Genomic DNA, 21323 nt, shown 5'->3' with positions numbered 1-21323 from the left:
GATTTCGGTTCTCATTGTGAAACAATGTTCTTAACCCGAGATACTATTTCTGGGTTAGTGGAGTCTGTAACCTGAAGTGTCTGTAACTGGAAGCGTCTGTAACTGGAAGCGTCTGTAACCCGAGGTACCACTGTATATAGCACTGCACAGAGAATCGTAAGATAGGGCTACTTGTCTTTAATCAAACGGGAGTGCACCAGACTTGGTTATATTCAGTAGAGAAGGAAATGTACTCTGCATATACAGTGGTACCTCAGGTTACATACACTTCAGGTCACAGACTCCGCTAACCCAGAAACAGTGCTTCAGGTTAAGAACTTTACTTCAGGATAAGAACAGAAATCATGGTGCGGCGGCGCGGCAGCAGCAGGAGGCCCCATTAGCTAAAGTGGTGCTTCAGGTTAAGAACGGACCTCCGGAACGAATTACGGTAAGTACTTAACCTGAGGTACCACTGTATATTAGAGGCACTTTGCTGTTTGCAGAGATCCAGGTTATGCTAATGCAAGCAAGGGATTTTGCAGCCGTGATTGGTGAAGGGCTGGAGGTCCAAACATACAGTATGCACAGGTCCAAGAAAGATACACAGGTGAGCTGAAGTGGCAAATAATGTAGGATGCACACATGCGCCTCCACCAGTGCCACACCACCTCCAGGATTCAACAGCCTGATCCCAGCTATTTCCTGTACTTGAACTTGGCACTTGCAAAAGGTTATGCTCTGCACACTCTTCTTTATTATTGGGTGGCTGGGTAAGATTAAAATGCTCTTCTAGTGCATGAAAAAAATCTACATGGAGAGCTGAGTGAATAAACAGCGTTGGAGGTCTCAAACGTTTTGTAGTAATTCTAAAACTCCTTATGAATTGTCCTGCAGTGCGATAAGAGAGGCTACCCATGGCTCCCTCTGCTGTTCATAAACACTGTTCTTGCCTGTCCCAGGAGCAACATCAATAGCACAAGGCATTTTCTCCTATGAACTGTGTTCTTGATGTTCTCAGTCTCTGCTGGATCGAAGAACAAATGTGCAAGCCAAACTGTGATACCCTGCGATGGCAGCTGTGTTCAGACAGAGGGCTTGGGATGTTATTAAATCACTGAAAGTAGAAAAATGCCACGTGAAGGCTGAAAGTGTATCCTTAATCCCCCCCTCCTTGTATACCAGCATAGCAGGATAAAACCATACGTGATTGCTGCTTTTGTTCCATTACAATAACAGCTAGGCAGACTGTACCATTTCACCACTTCCAAGTATAAAAATTACCGGATCAGGCTGGATTTTGGGGTGGAATTTGAAATGTGCCAAATTCCATACTGAGAGCCATTCAGAACTTTCACATTACATGAAGATAGGTTTGCGATTTGGCTGCATTTGTTTTGTCCCAAAACTGCAATTTGCATTGGAAAGTAATAGCTTTGAATCTTATCCCTCTGATCCCCCCCACCCCCAGTTTAAGGTAAGAACAATAAGTGAACACATTTTAACATCAGAATTAAGCACATAGTACATCTTCAAAACATTTATTTATTGCTGCTTTGAATGTCAATAATTGATAAGTGACCTTACTCTTTCTAAGTACTAAGTATTTAATTTCTTTATCTTTAGTTGTACATAATTCATTTCATTTGTTTTTATAGTTGATGCTTCTTTATTGTTTTCTAATGCAATTTTTACAGAGGTCAAACAAATCCATACAAAATTATACTGTAGAGAGGGAGTCTTGTGTATTTGTTGTATCTGTAATAAAATCCCACCAGTGGGACTTATTTTAAAGTAAAAGGTTCAGGTTTAGGTTGCTACATGCTGCAAACTTTCTCTGGATTGCACCTATTGTACAGCAACAGCATATTATCAAAACAGACATGACTGGGGAGCTTTGTGGTATTAAACATTAGAACAATAATTTTTGTCTGCTAAATTGGCTTTGGATTGTGCAAAGTAATATCTACTGTATTGTGAAAAGCTGCAAAATAACATATTATTAAAGCTGCATTCTAGCCTCCGCTATCCCTTTTCTTTTTTCTCAATTAGCACTTCTTTAAGAAATAAGGCAACATCTTTATTTTTACTGTGTAATCATTCGGTTCATGCAGGAAACATTGTTTCATGAATATCTTAACACGTTCCTCAGTTTTCCATGCAAGGCTCCCAAGGACATGACAAGAGCACAATTAAACTGCAATTAAGTCATTTTGCTTAACTTTTTGCCTGCTGTCTAGCAAATATCCTGGGGTCTATTATTATTGCCCACAAGCATTAGCAAATTAGCCATATCCTTTCCCAGCAGGGATTGAGTCTGTTCCTTTAAGTCATCTTGCTTCTGCTTCTTTCGCTTGAATGAAAGTTTCTTCTTACAGCCAAATTGTTTAAGTGCTCTGGCGGCAAAAAGCCCCACTGAAGTTGGCAGTTACTGGCGGGCTACTTATCAGATCACAGGAATGCATGATTCTTGGAACAAAATCAATGTTTGACACATTATTCTGACACCTAGTGACAGTCCTTTAAACATCTGAATTGCTCCAATCGCTGTCAAATTTATAAAATCAGCAATATTCAGCTTTGGTATGATTGTTCCTGTGCCTCCATGTGGATGAACACAGGAAGATGCCTTATACCAAGTCAGACAATTGCTCCATCTAGTTCAGTGTGGTTTTTGCTGCTGGACTACACTTTTAAGGTGTTTTAGACCGGGGTCTCTCACAGCCCTACCTGGAGACTGAACCAATACTTACCAGTGAGTGGATCATCCAAGATCATATGGGTCACAAGTGGCCAGCACACCAGTCTACCCATGAACTCATTTTTTAAAGAGCTTTGTGTCAGGAGGAAATTTCACAGGTGTACTTTCTTCCATGTCACTGCCGTGCTAATAAAAGAAATAGCACCAGCTCTTTAAAGATAAATTAAATATACTCAGAGTCGCAAAGTGATTTCATGCTCTTTATTCAGCTCATAGTGGTGAGGAGGAATGAATGAAAGTCCCCTCAAAGTATCTGCTTTATATACATTATTTACACAATGGGCTGCACATGATTGGCTAATTCTGGAATTCTACTGTAAGCCAATCAGGTTGTGGATTCACTTATATCTGGAGCATGATTGGGTGGTTCCTGCCAACCAATCATACTGCTGTATTGTTCTAGGACCAATCAGACTGCTGCATTCTGAATCCTATTGTTCTAGGACCAATCAGACTGCTGCAATTTGGATCCTATTGTTCAGACTGCTGCAGTTTGGATCCCATTCAACTCAGAACATAACAATAAATTTGTGGGGTGGGGAACAAGTTTGAAGTGTCTGCAGCTAGACTTGACTGTTTACAGTGGTTGGCTTGTTTGTGTGAAATCATTTGCGTGTTGACTTAAGTTTAAACATGTTGTGAACCATCTTTGAAGGAGGATGGACAGTTTTTTGGAGAACAAATGATAATGGAAATGGAAATATCCCAAAGAGGATACAGGATTCTGTTAAATCTTCTTCACCCTGTCCTGTCCTTCAGGCAGGTTAAAGTACTTTTTAATTTGATTTATAATCATAAAATGGTGACCAAAGCAGCTTCATCTCTAAGTGGGGATATGATGAAAATAGGGACCGTCCGTTCCATGACGATACTGTATTTATATCCCGTCCATCTGACTGCCCCAGCCACTCTGGACGGTTTCCAACTTTAAAAAAACACGATAACACATTAAACATTAACAAATTTCCCGATTAGATGTCTTCTAAAGGTTGTATAGTTACTTATTTCCTTGGTTGTTGTTGTTGGTTGTTTTTTTTTGGGGGGGGGGGAGTTGCATAACTGAAATTGCCTCTGTCCATAGAGTCAACGCAGATGTATTTACATATTGCACTTTGCAACACAGTATATGCGCCGCTTTCGGGTAGTGGAAGGGAAGCGGGCGCCACAATAGCGGCCCAAGAGATGCGACAGTAGGAGCACATGGGAAATGATGCCTCCTGGGGCGAAGAAAGGAGGACAAGCCGCGACTGCAGCGCCTAGTGGCTAACGCGCCCGTTTCTAAGGACACAGCGGCTGCTGATAGCCTAACCAGAGTCTGCAGCCGTCGAGTTCGGCCCTGAGCAACATCCCAGCACGCCCTGCGAGAGAACGAACTACAACCCCCAGACTACCCATCTACGACGTATTCGGACCCCTAAGGATCATGAAGCGCGGTGCATGCTGGGAACGGTAGTTCACGTTTGAAAGTGCAGACGCCTGACGGGTAGGCCTCCGTCCGCCCGAGCTCTGCGACAAGGTAAGGAAAGGCGGGAGGACTCTCATCCCCGGCATAGCCCAGCTTAGACACCGAGTAAATGACTTCACACGGTCGGGCAGGCCAGGGTTTTTCCCCCGCTGCCGCTTTCGGTAACCCTCGCTTCCAGGATTCCGCTGGATTTTGTTCGGTGCTGCTGCCCCCTCGCGGCGCGCTTGTGGCGTTAACCTTTCCCAAGCGGCCGTTGCTCTAGGCGACGCAGCCGCGGCGGCTCCGGCCCTTTTAATTGCTTTAGGCGCATGTGCATCTGTTCGCTATAAGCGCGTGCAGAGGGCGTCGTCGTGTGGCGGATCCGCACTTTTGCTGCTAAGGAACAAGGCAGGAAAGTCGCCACCGCTGCTTCGCGTGCCCGTTGGGAGGACGCTCCTTAACGCTTGGGGAGAAGGTTACCGCGTTCACCTATAAATTATTATTGTTATAATTCATTAAATTTATATAATGTGGGTATAAATGACTGTTAGCTGCAGCTTGCAATTGCTGTCCAATGCACAGCTGCCAGAGAAAGGCGGGGAACTGTGGCAACTTTACTGCCCTGCTCTTTTTTTTGTGAGAAGAAGTGCTTAGGACAAAGCCATGTCTTTTGGGGCGTCCATTTCACATCTTGTGTGAAGCTGTTGGGAAAAGACTTGGTTCGTGGCTCTTATTTTCCATCGACTTCAGTGGGGCTTAAGTGGGCCTTGCATTTCCTCCTCAAAGTTGCAATTATTTGCTGCGGGAGAAAGTTGTCTTACTCGAGACTGAGCCCCCATTGAAAAGTCAAGAACTTAAATTCTGAGGAAAGGTGCAGGTCTGTTCAGAAGTAAATCCCATTGTGTTTAATGGGGATTCATTCCACAGAAGTACATAGGATGGTAGCTCAGCAACTCTCCCATACAACCTCTGCCCCTCGCCATTGGGAAAGAAATGCTGTTATTAACGCTTACCTGGGTTGAAGGGAAAGAGCAGTTTCCACATTTTGCAATAAGCAGCAAAATAATTATTTTAGAGTAGGTTTTAATCAGTGGAGACTTTCACTGTTTATTACTTTTTCTCCCTTTAAATACATTAAGTTTGGTTTAATTTATTTTCATATTAAAAAGGGCTTGTTACCTGCTTGGCAAAAATAAAGCCATTGATTTAAATTTTTCTTCTTAACTTTTTGACAGTGGTTAGAACCTGAATATTTGCGAAAGCAATAGCTATATATGTTTAGATTGACATACCTCCCTCTGCCCTTTTTACAATTATGCTGCTCTATGTAGTGGCACCAATGAATGTTTGTTTATGTAGTCCATAAAACTTTACACTGCTTAAAAAAAGTATAAAGATAAAACAAGAAAAATTTAAAAAATCACAGTAGTATTTTAAAAGTTAAATATACAAAAGTTAAAATACTAAACAGATTATGTAGCTAGCGGTGATTTAGTAGACATTCCACATGGATTTGTATAACTTTGATTTAGCACCCACCTTCCCAGCCTCAAACTGATATGTGTTGTATGATCTTTATGCTAACCCTTTTTTATTTCTCCAGACAATTTTTCATGTGACTGATATGTTTGGTTTAGAAACTTTGAAAAATTAAGTGAACAAAGAAGTTACTGCACAGCTGAAAATCAGATTTTACTCTAGCACAAAACACAGGCATAGTTGGGTGTTTAAATATTCTCATTGATTTTCCATTTCCTATTTGTACAGGCACTTCACAAAAGAAATGCAAAAGGCTAAGACTATGTAGCAATGCCATAGAACTAGACCGTATCATACACGTCTCAGGCAGCATTTATCACTTCAAAGCAATTGCACTTCATATCCATTTCAGGACTAGTGTATGAGTTGTGGTTACACTATGTTTACACTAAGGGAGGCTATGTCAATATGGTTATAAAGTAGTCTCCTTTAAGTGGCTTGCTGATTTGAACTTCAAGCACTTTAAGAGGATGAGAGGAGTGCAGGGCAGTGTTAACCACACACCTGGCACTAGTTTTGTAATTATGTAATCAAAAACGTTTTTGAGTGACACAGGCAGGTGGACATGAATGGAATGATTTGCTTCTGTGGCAAAGCTTGTCTGTCTTGTTAGCCTCTTATGCTTCCTTTAATACGTTGCTTGTAGGTGCACTCTCTCTCTCTCTCTGTGTGTATAGATAGATAGAATATCTATCATCTATCTATCTGCTATATACATAAAGATCCTTAGGTCTGTCTGATAGATGTGTCAGAATCATTGAAGTATTTCCAGAACACCCAGAAATCTGAAATTGGGAAAAGATGCACACCAATGCTTCTTAAATACTAATAAGGTTTGAAAACGGTACAGTGGTACCTCGCAAGATGAATGCCTCGCAAGACGAAAAACTCGCAAGACGAAAGAGTTTTTCGTTTTTTGAGTTGCTTCGCAAGACGAAAACGTCTTGCGCCTTTTTTTTAAAACCGTCAATGCATTCCTATGGGAAACCGTCAATGCACAGTGGTGCTTTGCAAGACGAAAAAATTCACAAGACGAAAAAACTCGCAGAACGAATTAATTTCGTCTTGCGAGGCACCACTGTACTTTAATTTATCGCTAGCAAAATAGAATATGAAGTGTGATGGCAACACATTGCAAGCCAGGGTGCAAATGAAGCAGTATGTTGGGCCAGCCTTAGGTAAGGTTATAATGGGTCAAGTCACCTTTCTGTGGGAGTTCACCATTCCCTGTTTTAATACTTGGAAGAAAAGGGTGACGTTGCTGGCAGCTGATAGTGCAAGAGTAATAGCCAATTTGCTTTCCAGAAGATACAGACTCCAACAGGCTTTGGAATGTACAGCCCTCCAGATGTTAGACTGCAACTCAATGGTCAGTGGTTGGGGATGGTGGGAATTGTAGGCCACAACATCTGTAGGGTGTATAAATTTGGCCATCCTTGTGATAGTACTGGCTAAAAGATAATAAAAGCAATAATAAAAAATAATTGCAACCCCCCCTGTAGCATGTAAACATTCTGTACAATTTATGACCATTCCATCTTTTCATGCCAGTATAATAAATGTAATGCCAACACACATTTTGTCCGTCTGTACTATCAATATTTTGTTAACTGTTCATTGAAGATGTCAAGGGTCTGTGCCATTTTTGGAGGATCTCGGGGAATTGGCCATGCTGTTGCCCAACTGCTAGCACAGAAAGGATATTGCCTGGCCATTATTGCCAGAAATCTGGATAGAGCTCAAACCACTGCAAAGAACTTGGGAGGTATGTATACCTTAGTGTTTTTGCAAAATGTGTTGAACTATTAAAGTAATACATGCGTGTTAAATAAAGTAGCATGATTATTTTACACTGAATTTGAATCTTGCAGATCTGATAGTACAACCCCTACATAATACAGTGGTACCTCGGGTTACATACCCTTCAGGTTACGTACACTTCAGGTTACAGACTCCACTAACCCAGAAATAATACCTCGGGTTAAGAACTTTGCTTCAGGATGAGAACAGAAATCGTGCTCCAGCAGCATGGCAGCAGCAGGAAACCCCATTAGCTAAAGTGGTGCTTCAGGTTAAGAACAGTTTCAGGTTAAGAACGGACCTCTGGAACGAATTAAGTACTTAACCCGAGGTACCACTGTATAGTATAAGATAAGGGTCTGGTTAATAGTTGATGAGTGACATGGGGAATTGTTGGTTCTTTGTAATGTAAAAATGTGTACTCTGTCAGTATCAGACTTCGTTTCCAATCATATAATTAGTATATTATTTTCTAGGATCCACATGCTAGCTAACAGCTCTCTGTCTGTATTTATGATACTTGCAGTCTCTGAATGTTTTGAGAAAGTTTGTATCTTATTGCGGACTTTGTGCCAACACAGCAGGTCATCTAGCATTTAGATGCGATGTTTCCAAAGAAGAAGACATCCAAAATGTGTTTAAAGAAATGGAGACAAGTTTAGGTCAAATAAACTATCTGGTTAATGCTGCAGGTATCAACAGGTTAGTTTCCAATTTAAGCTTCTATCAAAGGTACACTTTTGAAAATATCTAACATAAATAAATATACAGGTATAAAATAGTGTGGTTTATTTTGTTTTAGAGTCTAAAATCAAAGATTTAATTTGTATCTAAAAGTATGTGGAACAAATTTCATTAGATTGATTTGATATTCTTTGATTTAAGGTAGTTGAATTAAAATATCATTATCCTAAAAGGACTGTTTCATTTGCTGCAGCCTTTATACTGATCAAAAGCTGATTTTGGAGGGGCTCTTTATCTACCTTCATCTTGTTGAAACAATAGCATAATCAGTATTCTGGGTAAGCCTTTAGGGATTGTTACAATTCACTACAATTATAGGGTGACTTCTAGTGGGCAAAGGTGCAGAGATAAAACATTCTGGAGTATCCCTACTAATAAGACAAAGGTTGCCAATTGAGATTATTAGTGCTTAATAAAACAACACAGGGTACTCAACTTCGTAATGAACTCATTTAGTTTTGCACTTCAGTGTTTTTCTAGTTTAAAACAATATATTATTATTAGCAAAGTGGCTGAAATTGTTAATTTTCAGTGTATTGTAATTAATTATGCTTGATTATATTGGCCTGTTTCTTTCATGAGACTAAACAATAGTATTTCTATTTTCCACTGTCCTTTTTTTAATATTAGGGATGGCTTGTTGTTGCGAACCAAGGCTGATGATATGTTATTCCAGCTTCAGACCAATCTTTTGGGGACAATGTTGACATGCAAAGCTGCTGTGAAGGGTATGATTCAGCAGCAAGGTGGAGCTATTGTTAACGTAGGTGTGTCTGCCTAAACAAATATGATTATTTTTAATTGATACTAACTTTTCAAGAATCAACATATGGTATGTTACAAGTCCTATATAAACACATGCAGTTGAAGTTCTTACCAAAATTAACCACAGCACATTTGGGGGACATTGGATTGGAGTCAAAAGTGCCTTTTGCCTGCTGCTTTTACACCTCAGCATTGTGCAATCAGAGTGTAACAAAAGGCAAATGTATTCTTCTTGTGTAAGATGCTCATACAGTAAGCCTTTTTCTCATTTTATAGAACTGCATATTCACTCCCACTGTTCTTTCAAAAAGTGTTTTCCAGCTTCTCTGAGGCTGCAGTCCCCCCCTCCCTACCTAGGAATATGTCCTATTCAACTCAATGAGACTTAATTTTGAGTAGATATTCATAGCATGACTTTGTAAAAAAATTAAAAGCTGCTTATGATGCAGCGGGATGTTGTGTCTGCAGTTAGGGAAAACAAGAGGGGAAATCTGTTCTACCTGCTTGCCTGCCAGACAACAGACCTCTCTGGAGTTGTGCCCATAAATGCAATTTGGAATTCATGGGTGCCCACTGGACATTCTAGATCAGGGATAGGGAATGCCTGGTCCTCCCTTGACCCAGCTCCTATAATCTAGTATGTTTGTGATATAGCTATATTTTATTCTTAGCTTTTTGTTGTAAGCATCTTTGGCAGTAGTGTAGAAGGTGGGTTACAAATAGCATTAAATAAATAAGCAAATATTTTAAGGAGAAATTCTGTGATTTACATTTATGTCTGAAAGAGTTATCCTCTTTTCTAGAACCAAAGAGCTCCATAGATAATGCCTAATGGCTTCACAACAGGCCTTGGGAACATACTGGAAGTGACTGTATTTTTTAAAATGTTGATAAAATGAAAAATTTCTGCATGTAGATTGTTTTAAAACACAGAGTAGCAGAACGAGTTAAAAGTAGGAGAAATATTTGAGCCACTCAGGGTATTGTTGATTTTTTAAAAAATAGACTGACTTGATGCCAGGTTCATGTTATTTTGCATACAAGAAACAGATAAATATAAAACCATGTGAGGTAATACAGGGAAATGTCAGGGTTAACTGACACCATCTTTCCTCTTTAACCACTTCCTAAATAGGTAATAATAATCATATTTGTTCTAGTTGTAGACTTTTGTGAGTTCTCTGGCACCTGAGAGTACTGTACACTCACTGTCTGAGGGGACAGTGGGGCTTGCTGAGGTGTGGGAAGAAATCAACCAGCTTGCCATCTGCTACTACTTCTGACCTTCTCCCTTTGCCCTATTGCAAGGGTTTGGGTTCTCACTTGTATTTTCATATGGCTGGGCCTGTAACAGTATCTGTAATGCATTAAGTGCATGCTTGCTTTTCAGCATAAGGCCTTCATGTACATTAGGCAAAAAAGATAAGGCATTAAAAATATTTAATTAAAAGTTAAAGATCAATACAGCTACTATTAAAAATGCCCAGTCCTGACTATAGTTTCTAAACTTTGGCTTTGCCTGTCTTTCCCTTTGGTTTATTTTAGGAAGTATCGTTGGGCTGAAGGGCAATTCTGGTCAGAGCGTATACAGTGCCAGCAAAGCAGGATTAGTTGGATTTTCACGCTCTCTTGCTAAAGAAATGGCAAGAAAGAACATTCGAGTCAACATGGTTGCTCCAGGTTAGTTTTTAGTTCACCAACTGTCACTTGTGAATCGGTACGTAAGATCAGATGCTTTTAGGTCCTTTTATACTGAATTTAATTCACAATATTGATATCAGTCCGATAATTGCATCAGTTACATACTTAACAGGTAAAGCAACGGTGGAGAACCTTTGACCCTCCAGATGTTGTTGGACTCCAGTGGGAGTTTTCCACCTGCCTTGCTCCACCCTCCAGCCCTTGGGTCCCTAGGGGCCTTCAGAATGGTGCTGCTGCCACAGGCATTATGTGTGTGTGTCTTGTCATGAACTGGGTGGAAGACTGTGAATTATAGGGATGGAGTGTGTGTGTGTGTGTGTGTGTGTGTGTGTGTGAATCCAGCAGTGCTTAGTTTGTTTTTGATTGTTAAGTTGTTAATGTTGCTAGTATTGTTAGGATTATGATTACTGCAATGCCTTGTGAGTTTTATAAAATGACTTCATTTGTGGTTGTGCTGTTTAGACGATTTTTAAAAGTTGTTTTGTTATTAGTGTTCTATAGACAGTGGAAGTTTTACTGATGATTTGTTAATTATTTTATACGGTTTATGTTGTGGTTGTGATGTTGTTATTTATGGTGTGTAAGCTGCTTTGTGACTCATGTGAGTGAAAAGCTGCGAAGAAATAATAATAAAACATCTAGATAGGCTTGTCTAAATATGAATGTTTTTAGCAACTGCCAAAAAGAGTACAGTGAGGTTGCCTGCATGATATCAATAGGCCGGGAGTTCCAAAGGGTAGGTGCTGCCGCACTAAAAGTTTGAGTTGAGTAACACTTGAATGAGGATATATGGGGTAAGACAATCTCATAGGTAAACTGGTACCAAGCTGTTAAGAGATTTATATACTAATAGTAACACCTTTAACTTGGCCCAGTAGCAAATCAGCAGCCAGTGCAGTTCTCTGAGCATAGGTGTTCTATGCTGCTATGTCCTCCTGTCAGCAGTTGTGTTGTAGCGTTCTGGACTAACTGAAGTTTCCAGATCAGGTAACAGGGAAGCCCTTCATAGAGTGTGTTGCAGCAATCTAGTCATGAAGCAGCCAAGGCATGAGCTACTTTGGCCAGGCTTTTCTGGTCCAGGAGTGGCTGAAGCCGACAAACCAAGTGGAGTTGGTAAAAGGCATTTCGAGCCACTGAGGCTACCCAAGTCTCCAGTTACAGGGCTGGATCTAGAAGCGCCCCTAAACTGTAAACCTGCTCTTCCAGGGGGAGTGTAACCACATCCAGGGTAGGCAGTTGACCAGGTCCTTGGACATGGAAACTACTTACTCATAGTGCCTCCGTCTTGTCAGGTTTCAAGCTCAGCTTGTTTTCCCTCATCCCAAGCAATAGCCCAGGGGCTGCACAGCCTCTCCTGATTCATGCAGATACAGTTTTCAAACTGTTTTGCTTTAGTAAAAACATTTCTAAAGATTTCCTAAAACATAACTGTGTGGTGACTGCACGACTGAACAGATGAATCATTATCTGCTTGGCAATATACAGCCTTAATACTTTTATGAATGTACACGTGCAGCAGGTGGAGTTCTTGCATTAACTCCTGTAGTTTACCTTGAACAACTCAGTTTGAGTGTGTCCCTACTAACCACAGCAAGATTTCGTTTTGAATATTAACACCTTTTGACATCTCAGCAAGCCTCTAGCAGCACACTAAGTAAAGTCCCTGGATGTGAGAATTTAACCTCCAACCTCAACCCAAGGCATTTCAAATGCACTGTCTCTCTTCATTTTATTCAATTCTGATGTTCTGTGATTTTATCCTGCTAAGGCTATCTGTGTAGGAATTGATTTGTACAGTACTTATTTTATAGTGCAGTGCACCTTTCCATAACTGAAATGTTTCTGTCAGCTTGCAGAGACTGTAGTGGAAAGCATGGGCTCTAGTAGCCTAAATATGGAACCTTACCTTCTCTTTCACTCCAAACCTTAACTTGATTCAAGTTGGAAACAGATCTTGGACTTGTTTTCTGTCCATCATTAAATGTATAAGTTCATGTCTATAGTGGCCGAGTACGCAGTCATTTGAACACAGGATGTGCTTGTCACAGTAACGTAAAACCCTGGTTTGAATAAGAGAACTCCCAAAGATTCTGTGGACTATGCAAGACTGAGATTCTTACTGCAGCCATCCAAACTCCATATGTGATAAGATAGGGAACAGAAGTGGCTCCTGAACCGGGCCCTGTGTAGTCTTTAGTTTAAATAAGGTCAAACTGGCTTGGTTCGCACAGCATTTTAAATCACAGTTAAACTCAAATATAGTTTAAAGGTGCACAGTGCTAAAACTGCATGTACTTTGTTTCTCCCTCACTCTTGTTGCTGGTTTGTTGCCAAGAACTAAACCAGGGTTTGACTTAACCATTACAGCTGAACCCAGGCTTGAGGTTTGTTTGCTTCCAAACAAACCACAAGCTGTATGAAGGCTTGCTGTCAGGTTACCGCCCATGGATGGTTTGGGGAAAACCAACCATAGGCCTGGGTTTTGATGTAATGCTAAGCCAAACCATGGTTTAGCTCCTAGCAGTGCAGCAGACGTATGGGAGGAGTTACCGTATTTTTCGCTCTATAGGATGCACTTTTTCCTCTCCAAAAATGAAGGGGAAATGTGTGTGCGTCCTATGGAGTGAATGCAGGTTTTCGCTGAAAATGCCGAGGCCTGACGCAGCTTTGGAAACGGTCTGGACGTCAGCCTTATCTGGGCAATAAATCACTCAACACTATCCGCTGAGTTCCCGCCGGGCTCCGAAGGCTTGCGGATAGCAGCCCGAAGCCCAGGGAGCGCTTTATTTCCCCCCCAAAAAACTAGGTGCGCCCTATGGTCCGGTGCGCCCTATAGAACGAAAAATGCGGTAATTGGCATGCACCAGCATGCTTTAAACAATAGCTAAGTTGGTTGGATATAGTTTTAGAGGTACACCTCATTGAAATCAGTAGTGGGACTTAATGTGAAACAAACATGGTTAGAATGGGGCTATATATGTAAGAATTTGGATGTGTAAAATTTGTCACAGTTTCTAGACTGATGTTTCCAGTTTCAAGACGTTTTAGATAAGTTTGAATACACAAATATTTCTTTCCTTAAATGGTTTTTAGTTGTGCAACTATGCTTTGCATTTTGACAGACTCTTGAGCTCAGGAAACTATATAGTTGTGATGATAGGAGTTTTATCAGGATTTGTCTAGGTCTTATTTCATAAAAATATTTTCTCTCTCTCTGCCCCCCCCCCCAAATGTTAGGCTTTATTCACACGGATATGACAACACATTTGAAAGAAGAGCAGTTGAAGAAAACTATTCCCCTTGGACGATTTGGGGAGCCTCAAGAAGTTGCCGAAGCTGTTGCATTTCTTCTGGAGTCTCCGTATGTAACAGGCCAAGTTCTAGTTATTGATGGAGGTTTGCAACTTTTGTTTTAAAAGCCATGATAGCATAGTCAATGAGTGTGGGAAAACATATTCAGCAGTTGAAAGTCCCAAGAAGTGGTTTCAGGTGATACTTCTTTTGTTAGTATTTTAAATTAAAGTAGTATAAATTTGTAGTTAGTATGACAAACTTCAAATCATATGCTTACTTGTCTGTTTGCCTCAGGTAAAGAAGCAAATTATGTGTGACACCAGATTTTTTTTTGGGGGGGGGGGTAGATGATTCAGGGTCCCATTTTTGTTTTTTGTGTATATATTGAAATGAAATGATCTGGTTTTTTAAAACAACAACAACAACAACAACAACAACAGTGCTACATGTTACCAAATACACTAATTGTGACATAGACCTTGCTTCACCAGATTTGTTCTTTCTGCATAGAAAGCTTAATGCAGCTCTCCTTCAAAAGTTGGTCTATTTTTAGTTCATTCTGTAAGTAAAGTATGATATTTTTCATAGTTTATGTTGGAAAACTTTGGAGGGGCAAAGGAAACTGATGATAAACTGCTTAGGAATGTTGAATGCTTGGTTATAAAGGGCACACTCCATGCATATTTACTTTGTTTCTCCTACGAAGTGGTTGCTAGCAAAGAATACAATATGCTGAACTTCATAACCTTAGGTTTCTTAAATAAAACACTAATTTTCAAAGGTTTTTTCCATTCATTCAAAGTACTTGAAATGGTGAAAAATTATTATTTAGATGTGACATTTTCTAGCTGTCTCCTACTTGAAGCATAAATATTTGTTCTTTCTATCACTTTAGAAAGGGGGGGGGCAATACACACACACACACACACACACACATATATATATAATCACTTCATACATTAAAAGCTATCTAGTCTATATTCTTATTCTGGATGCTTTATGGCTCTTTGGCATCAATATACCTCTTTATCACAAACAAATATTTTGTGTCTACTACAGAAATGTTCAACTGTATGCTATATTCTTACGAGCCACCCTTAACTCCGAGCATTGTGATATTCTGGGGGGTTGCAGGTGCGCTTTAACGCAGGGTTTGTTTTTCCTGTGGGACAATAAGGCACAGTGGAAACTAGAGTCTTTATGATATATGGTGTATTTGCACATAAAAAACCCTGCAGCCTAGATGGAGGGGCTCACAGTATTGGCACCCCAAAAGGTTGTTGCTTCTTCCATAGCCTTGCACTCAAATGGACAGCAACCGTCATGCTTTGCCTCCTCTCTAGCTTTATGTTCTTGCTAACTCCTAACTTCCCTTCTATACGCTAAACTCTCCTATAAAACTGGCCTTGTCTTTTAAGCTAACTCAGTTGAGAGAGGGAGGAAACCCACACATGCAAATGTAATTAGCCTTTCCCTCCTTTGTGCCGTTTAAATGGTTCATCCCGAGGCAAACGCCTCAGAAGGAAATTACCTGTAATAATTAGCTTTTACACTTGGCTTAATTAAAGGATTAAAGGTCTGGCATACACCTTAAATGCACACTTGAGTCTAGCTATCATGTCCTAGGAAATCAGCTTTGACACCCCAGACCTTAATCAAATTCTAGTGCTAATTTGATCCAGAATTTAGGTGGTCCTGCATCCCAGATTCATGAAAGTACATGAATTTCCCTACTATTTTTTTTATTTGCACAATTATCTAGCTTAAAAATGTGAAATCTTATTAGGGTGGCTAAGTTGCCAGGTTTTTTTTAAAAGAACTGCTTTTCAGATTTATTTCACAAAAGTTACAATATGCAAAATCGTAAGAAATTTTCTTATAACATAAAAATATTTGTATTATTAAAAAATTGAGTATAATATATATATATAAATAAAATTAACTCATCAGAACTCAGACACATGGAAAAACGCAATGAGAAGAACTTTTCATAGGAAAAATACTTCTCTCTGTGTTAAATTTATTTAGTTATAATGCCTGCAAAGCAGGAAGGGATAATATTAAGGGCTGTTTCCCTTTCTTATTGTTCAAATCCATTAAAACCTTTCCCCCTTGCATAGAATCCAAGAAATCATGCTTAATATTGTAAAATCCCAAAATTTAATGTATCTGTGCCAACAAAGGCTGTTGTGAGTAGGAGTTCAACAACTGGAGAGCGCCATGTTGGCTATCTCTTCTCTAAACTTCTCTATTCCAAAATAATTTGGATATTCCATAAATTTTCCTTGTAATTACTTGCCGTAGGCCTGTCCATTCCACGTTCCCAACCATTAGATCCAGGGCTGCCAAGTTGAATAAAATATTGGGGGGCAGGTAATCCCCATCCTGCATAATTGATCACAAGATGCGACACACACACACACATACTATTTGAATGGCAAGGCCCATAAACTTTGGGGGCCACCCAGCTCCTCAGATATTTTACTGGGGGGCAAAAGGAACCTCAGGTCCTTGGAGTTGGCTCCTGTGATTAGATCTGTTTGTATTATAAATCCTAAATAATCTGACAGAGATTAAAAACCAGGTTGTCCACATCTTATTAAGGTTTGAAGCGTCATGCATTTGTTGATATTTAACCAGATATATTTCTAAATGTCATCAGAAGTAGATTCTCTAGTCATTACTTCTCATTCCTGGAATAACTGATTTGGCTTGTTGTATAAAGCAACTGATAACAACAATAAAAGTCTCAAAATGATTTGACAAAATAAAATAGAGCACATTAAAACAGTATGAAACCAGAAAAATAGGGGGAGCGGGAATGACAATACAAAATGTATAAAATGCTCACTCAGCAACATCTTAATAAGGACCAAGTCCTAACTGCTCCACTAAAAGATGAGCACCACTGTAGAAAGCAGCTTGAAGTAACCAGGGTAAACAGCAAGGTCCTAGCCTGAAAAGATGGTGCCAGACGACTACCCCTTGTGAGAGCATTGCACAGTCGGGGTGAAACCACTGAAAAGGCCCATTTCCTGTGTGGCCACCTTCCGCATCTCCCTCAGGAACACACAGAAGGGTCTCTGATGAAGACTGCTGGGTCCAGTCTGGTCCTTGAAAATACTATAAATTACTTTGGTTTCTCCCAAATTAGTTTTTCAGAGTCATTTAAACTGCCTTTGTTCATTTCAGCTTACTAACCAATAGCTTAAAATGTCTTCTGTTTTAAAGTACTCAAATAATACTAATTTTGCATCTCCCAATCCATTCCTCATTTGTGTTAAATATGCAATCTGATTATTCTGTATCCAAGCTGCCAAATTTAAATAGTTTGTGGGCTACCCCCCCCCCCAAAAGCAAGCTGTCAGTTTAGGCCTGTAATTAAAATTGGCAGAAATATAAGCATAGAATAAAAATGCAAGCAAAACTATTCAGGTCTTCTATATATCTTAAAATGTAGTCTGGAAGTACTATATAATTGATTTTCTTGTAGGATCAGCCCAGTAATCAAAGGTGGAAGCAAGTTTACTTTCATGTTTAGAAAAATGACATATTCACTGACATCTGGGGTGTGAGCATACAAACAGATCTCTTTTTCACCTCCTGAGGTCAGTATAATTTAAGGAATAATAGTTCATTAGGGTTAGTTAGGTAATAGTACAAAGAACCACATATATATTTCTAGCCATTTAAGTTTGGCTTGTGTGCAGAGCTAATTTAATGCTGTTTTTCATTTTGTTAGAATTGCTACATTCTTAAAATCCCAATTTTAAATAACAGGTTTATATTATTTGTGTACATAAATTCCTATTTATACATATGGTTCAGTTTCATAGTTGCAAATGAGTGTGCATGGCTTCTTATCTCTCTATAAACAGTTATTTCATGAAATTTATGTTTGGCATATCTCTTTGCTTAATTATGGTCAGAGTGGGCAAAACATTGTAATACATGACAGCAATAATCATTTGTGCTTTACAAAGAGTTCAATACAAGGTAATTGTATCTAACAAAAGATGGCAATATTCACAAACAAATAGAGAACTAGGATACACTTTCATTGATCTTAAGGAAGCCATAAGTAAACCAGAAAATTCAGAAGGGGGCTGTAGCAGAATTAGAATTAATCAAGAAGGTAAACTGTTCATTTGGGTGTGAATAGAGACCACATTTTTCTTTCTCACTACAGAAGTTAACCCGGCATTGCCAAGCTGATTGTTTTACCACCTATTACTGCTGTTACCAAGGAACATTGTGCTTATTTTTAAGACATTAGCTGCTATTACTATTATTATTGATTACCTGCCCTTCACCCAGGGCAGGTTGCAACATTAAAACACAATATTAAAAACAGTTTAAAACCATTTATTGAATTATTGGAAACTGAATAACAATTGAATATGTCAAATAATACCTGAATTATTTCTCTCTACACTTCCTGCAGGGACGCAGGTGGCGCTGTGGGTTAAACCACAAAGCCTAGGACTTGCCGATCAGAAGGTCGGCGGTTCGAATCCCCGTGACGGGGTGAGCTCCCGTTACTCGGTCCCTGCTCTTGCCAACCTAGCAGTTCGAAAGCACAAAGTGCAAGTAGATAAATAGCTACCGCTCCGGCGGGAAGATAAACGGCGTTTCCGTGCGCTGTTCTGGTTCGCCAGAAGCGGCTTAGTCATGCTGGCCACATGACCCGGAAGCTGTACGCTGGCTCCCTCGGCCAATAAAGCGAGATGAGCGTTGCAACCCCAGAGTCGGCCACGACTGGACCTAATGGTCAGGGGTCCCTTTACCATTACCTTTCCACTTCCTGCATGTTATTTCCCACTGACCCCAAAACTTAGTTCTTCTGTCCTCCTTACAGTCATGTCTATTTATCTGAAACTGAGGATTACATTTCATGTATGTTATGTAGTAGTAGACTCTAGTCCATGAAAAATTGTGCCATAGTAAACAACTTTAGTTTTGGAAATGTCACCAGAATCTCTCTTGCTTATATATCGTTGAATCCAAGAGTACCTAGGTTGTGGAGAAAAGGCTTCACCTATGTTGGCAGTATCTTCTAAAAACTCAGGATGGTTTGACCTTCCAGTGGTTGTGGCAGGACAGCTATAGGCCATAAAACATCATTGTGTTTAGACATGGGCCTCAAGCACTAAAGGTGCCTTTTCTTTTCCATCATGCCATGCCATGCCATGCCATGATGCCATTGCAACTATTTGTAGTTGTGCAAAAATGAAAATAAAATCTGCTGAAGTAAATAAGTGAATTTAAATGTAGTCAATAAGCTGAAACTGAATGACAATTAATTACAAATTGATATAATTATTAAAAAACACTTAGAGATCCTACTAACTTTAACAGTATTTGGAATTTATCAAATTTAGAAAGCAGCTTTCCCACATTGAGTGTCGTGCTTCACATGCTCTTTAATTGTGCCAGACTGACTAGGCCCTTCAATTTCTGACAGCTGAAAATAAATGTCTAATAAATACTTCTGTGAACATTTGTTTAGCTGTCACAATAATACTGTTTCCAGGAAAATGAGTTATTTGTTCATGCTAAAACTTGCTTGAAATGTTTGTGCTCCGCTACTCCTACTGCTATAATAGTAAATACCTCCTTCCACTCTGAAAATTTACTGGATTGTCACTGCATCATCAGATGAATTGATGGACCCCGGCACATTTTAAAGGTTGATAAATAGGCGTCTGTATAATAATTTGGGATAGATATATTTATGGAGTACTTTCTCCATGACTCAGCAGGGCAGAGATGACTGTGAAATGCAATTACCTTTTCCATTTCTTTTTCCAGTTTTCTTCTACTTCGCCATCCCACATGTTTTCCTCTGTTTGTATGTCACAGGCTTTTCTGCATTTGTTAAACCACCATGCTCTCAATCTAATAGTGTGCTGAAGTATTTGTTTTTATAGCAACAGCTTTTTAAAAAGGCAAGCAAGGCTGTTATTTTATATTTGAGGCATGAGTTACCTCTGCTGTGATCATGAATGTATTGAGCGAATACATCTGTTTTCTTCTACTGTTTGACAAGCAAAATGTTCCTATAAATTATTGGTTAGCTCTTATGACACACCAGTAATAAAATTAACCACAAGGAGAAATCATCGTAAGGAGAAAACATTCCAATCCCTCTGAAGTTACTCTGCTGTCAAAAGCTATCTCAGTTTTGCTTACAAAACCATACTCAAGCCTGAAGGAAGCACGATTCCTCTCATTTCACCTACATGGAGCAGGTAGGATGCATTTCATTTTTTTACTTACTCCCAGGGCTGTTGTGGGTGAATCAGTATAAAGTTTATCAGTTCTTTTAAGCAACTAATTTTAAACTTGAATGCTGTTTTCTCCTAAACAACTTGCTTCTCTAGAGATGCAAACTGATGGTAGAAGAAATATGCGAGGTTTGCTCATTTAGAACATGAGAAGAAGTTCTAGCTTGTTCTTAATTCTTAATATTCAGCTACTTTATGTTGTTTAGGCTGATGTGTCAAGATACCTAATCTTTGAATTGGGTCTAATCTGTGCTGCTCCATCCTAAACTTGAGCTGTAGTAGTTAGTACTTCAGCCTGTGAGTTGTATCCAGTAGTAGTTATGTGCTAGTGGAAGAACTTCCTTAAGGCAGGGCCCCTAAGGTTTGCTGATCCCTCCTATCCAAATCAGTGCAGCCCCCTGTGCCTCCCTCCAAACGTCTCTGGAGCAACATGGAACATGTCAGAGAGCTGTAAGTGAGAGAGGTGAAATGGAGTGCCTCATCCTGTGCTAGTAGAAGTACTTTCTCTTGCACAAAGTCACTACTGGGGACGATTAGAGCAGGTCCAGTAGAGGCATCCAACGCCCTGCTTGTTTCATTTGCACTATATTAGTTTCAATTATTGCAGCCTAAGGATTGAAGAAGTGTAGCTATCTTTGCTGGCTATACTCTGGGCCTCAGAGGGTTAAGCTGGCCAAGGACTGGCTTCATTTTTGTTTGAATTTATAACTTTATTCTAACAAGACTCCCACTCTGGTCCTGAGACAGGCTCTGCATGTGGGTGAAATGAAGACTGAAGGGTTTTTCACTGTATTTGTCAGTGGTGACATAGTGTCTGCCCTGTAGGATCTCATGCATTGTTTGGGATTTCCTCTCCTTTCATAGGCCCCAGAACCAAGCAAGCCCCTTTCCTCCCAGCATTCTACATGTTAGAGGCAGATGATCACAAACGCATCTTTCAGGTAAGCTCTCCCATTTGTCAATATGACTTACTTGCCATAATCCAGGCAATGGGGAAAGTGGCCCAGAT

General features: G+C 39.8%; 1 protein-coding gene and 1 long non-coding RNA gene across 21 annotated transcripts in view; one reads left to right on the top strand and one right to left on the bottom strand.

The window, feature by feature from the left end:
* The window catches only part of CBR4 (carbonyl reductase 4), a 34518-nt gene that overhangs the window by 2036 nt on the left and 11159 nt on the right, over positions 1-21323 (top strand). For 5 of the 20 annotated variants that reach the window (XM_083457521.1, XM_083457522.1, XM_083457523.1 and 2 more), the window contains exons 1-7: positions 6810-7092; positions 7347-7488; positions 8105-8225; positions 8898-9034; positions 10578-10712; positions 13971-14129; positions 19839-21255. In XM_083457521.1, coding sequence (XP_083313647.1) covers positions 6835-7092; positions 7347-7488; positions 8105-8225; positions 8898-9034; positions 10578-10712; positions 13971-14129; positions 19839-19957 — 1071 coding nt within the window. In that variant the 5' untranslated portion in view covers positions 6810-6834 and the 3' untranslated portion in view covers positions 19958-21255. The other 15 variants (XM_083457525.1, XM_083457524.1, XM_083457509.1 and 12 more) reach the window with 14 other exon arrangements.
* On the bottom strand, positions 15833-18952 carry LOC310685412. The gene is made up of 2 exons (XR_014515211.1): positions 18821-18952; positions 15833-18454 (listed from the first exon to the last, which is right to left on the bottom strand). It is a non-coding gene; the product is annotated as an uncharacterized lncRNA (long non-coding RNA).

The sequence above is a fragment of the Podarcis tiliguerta genome, assembly GCF_965153285.1.
Source record: "Podarcis tiliguerta genome assembly, chromosome: 9".
In the NCBI taxonomy this organism is placed as follows: Eukaryota; Metazoa; Chordata; class Lepidosauria; order Squamata; family Lacertidae; genus Podarcis; species Podarcis tiliguerta.
This window is presented reverse-complemented; position numbering and strand designations above follow the sequence as displayed.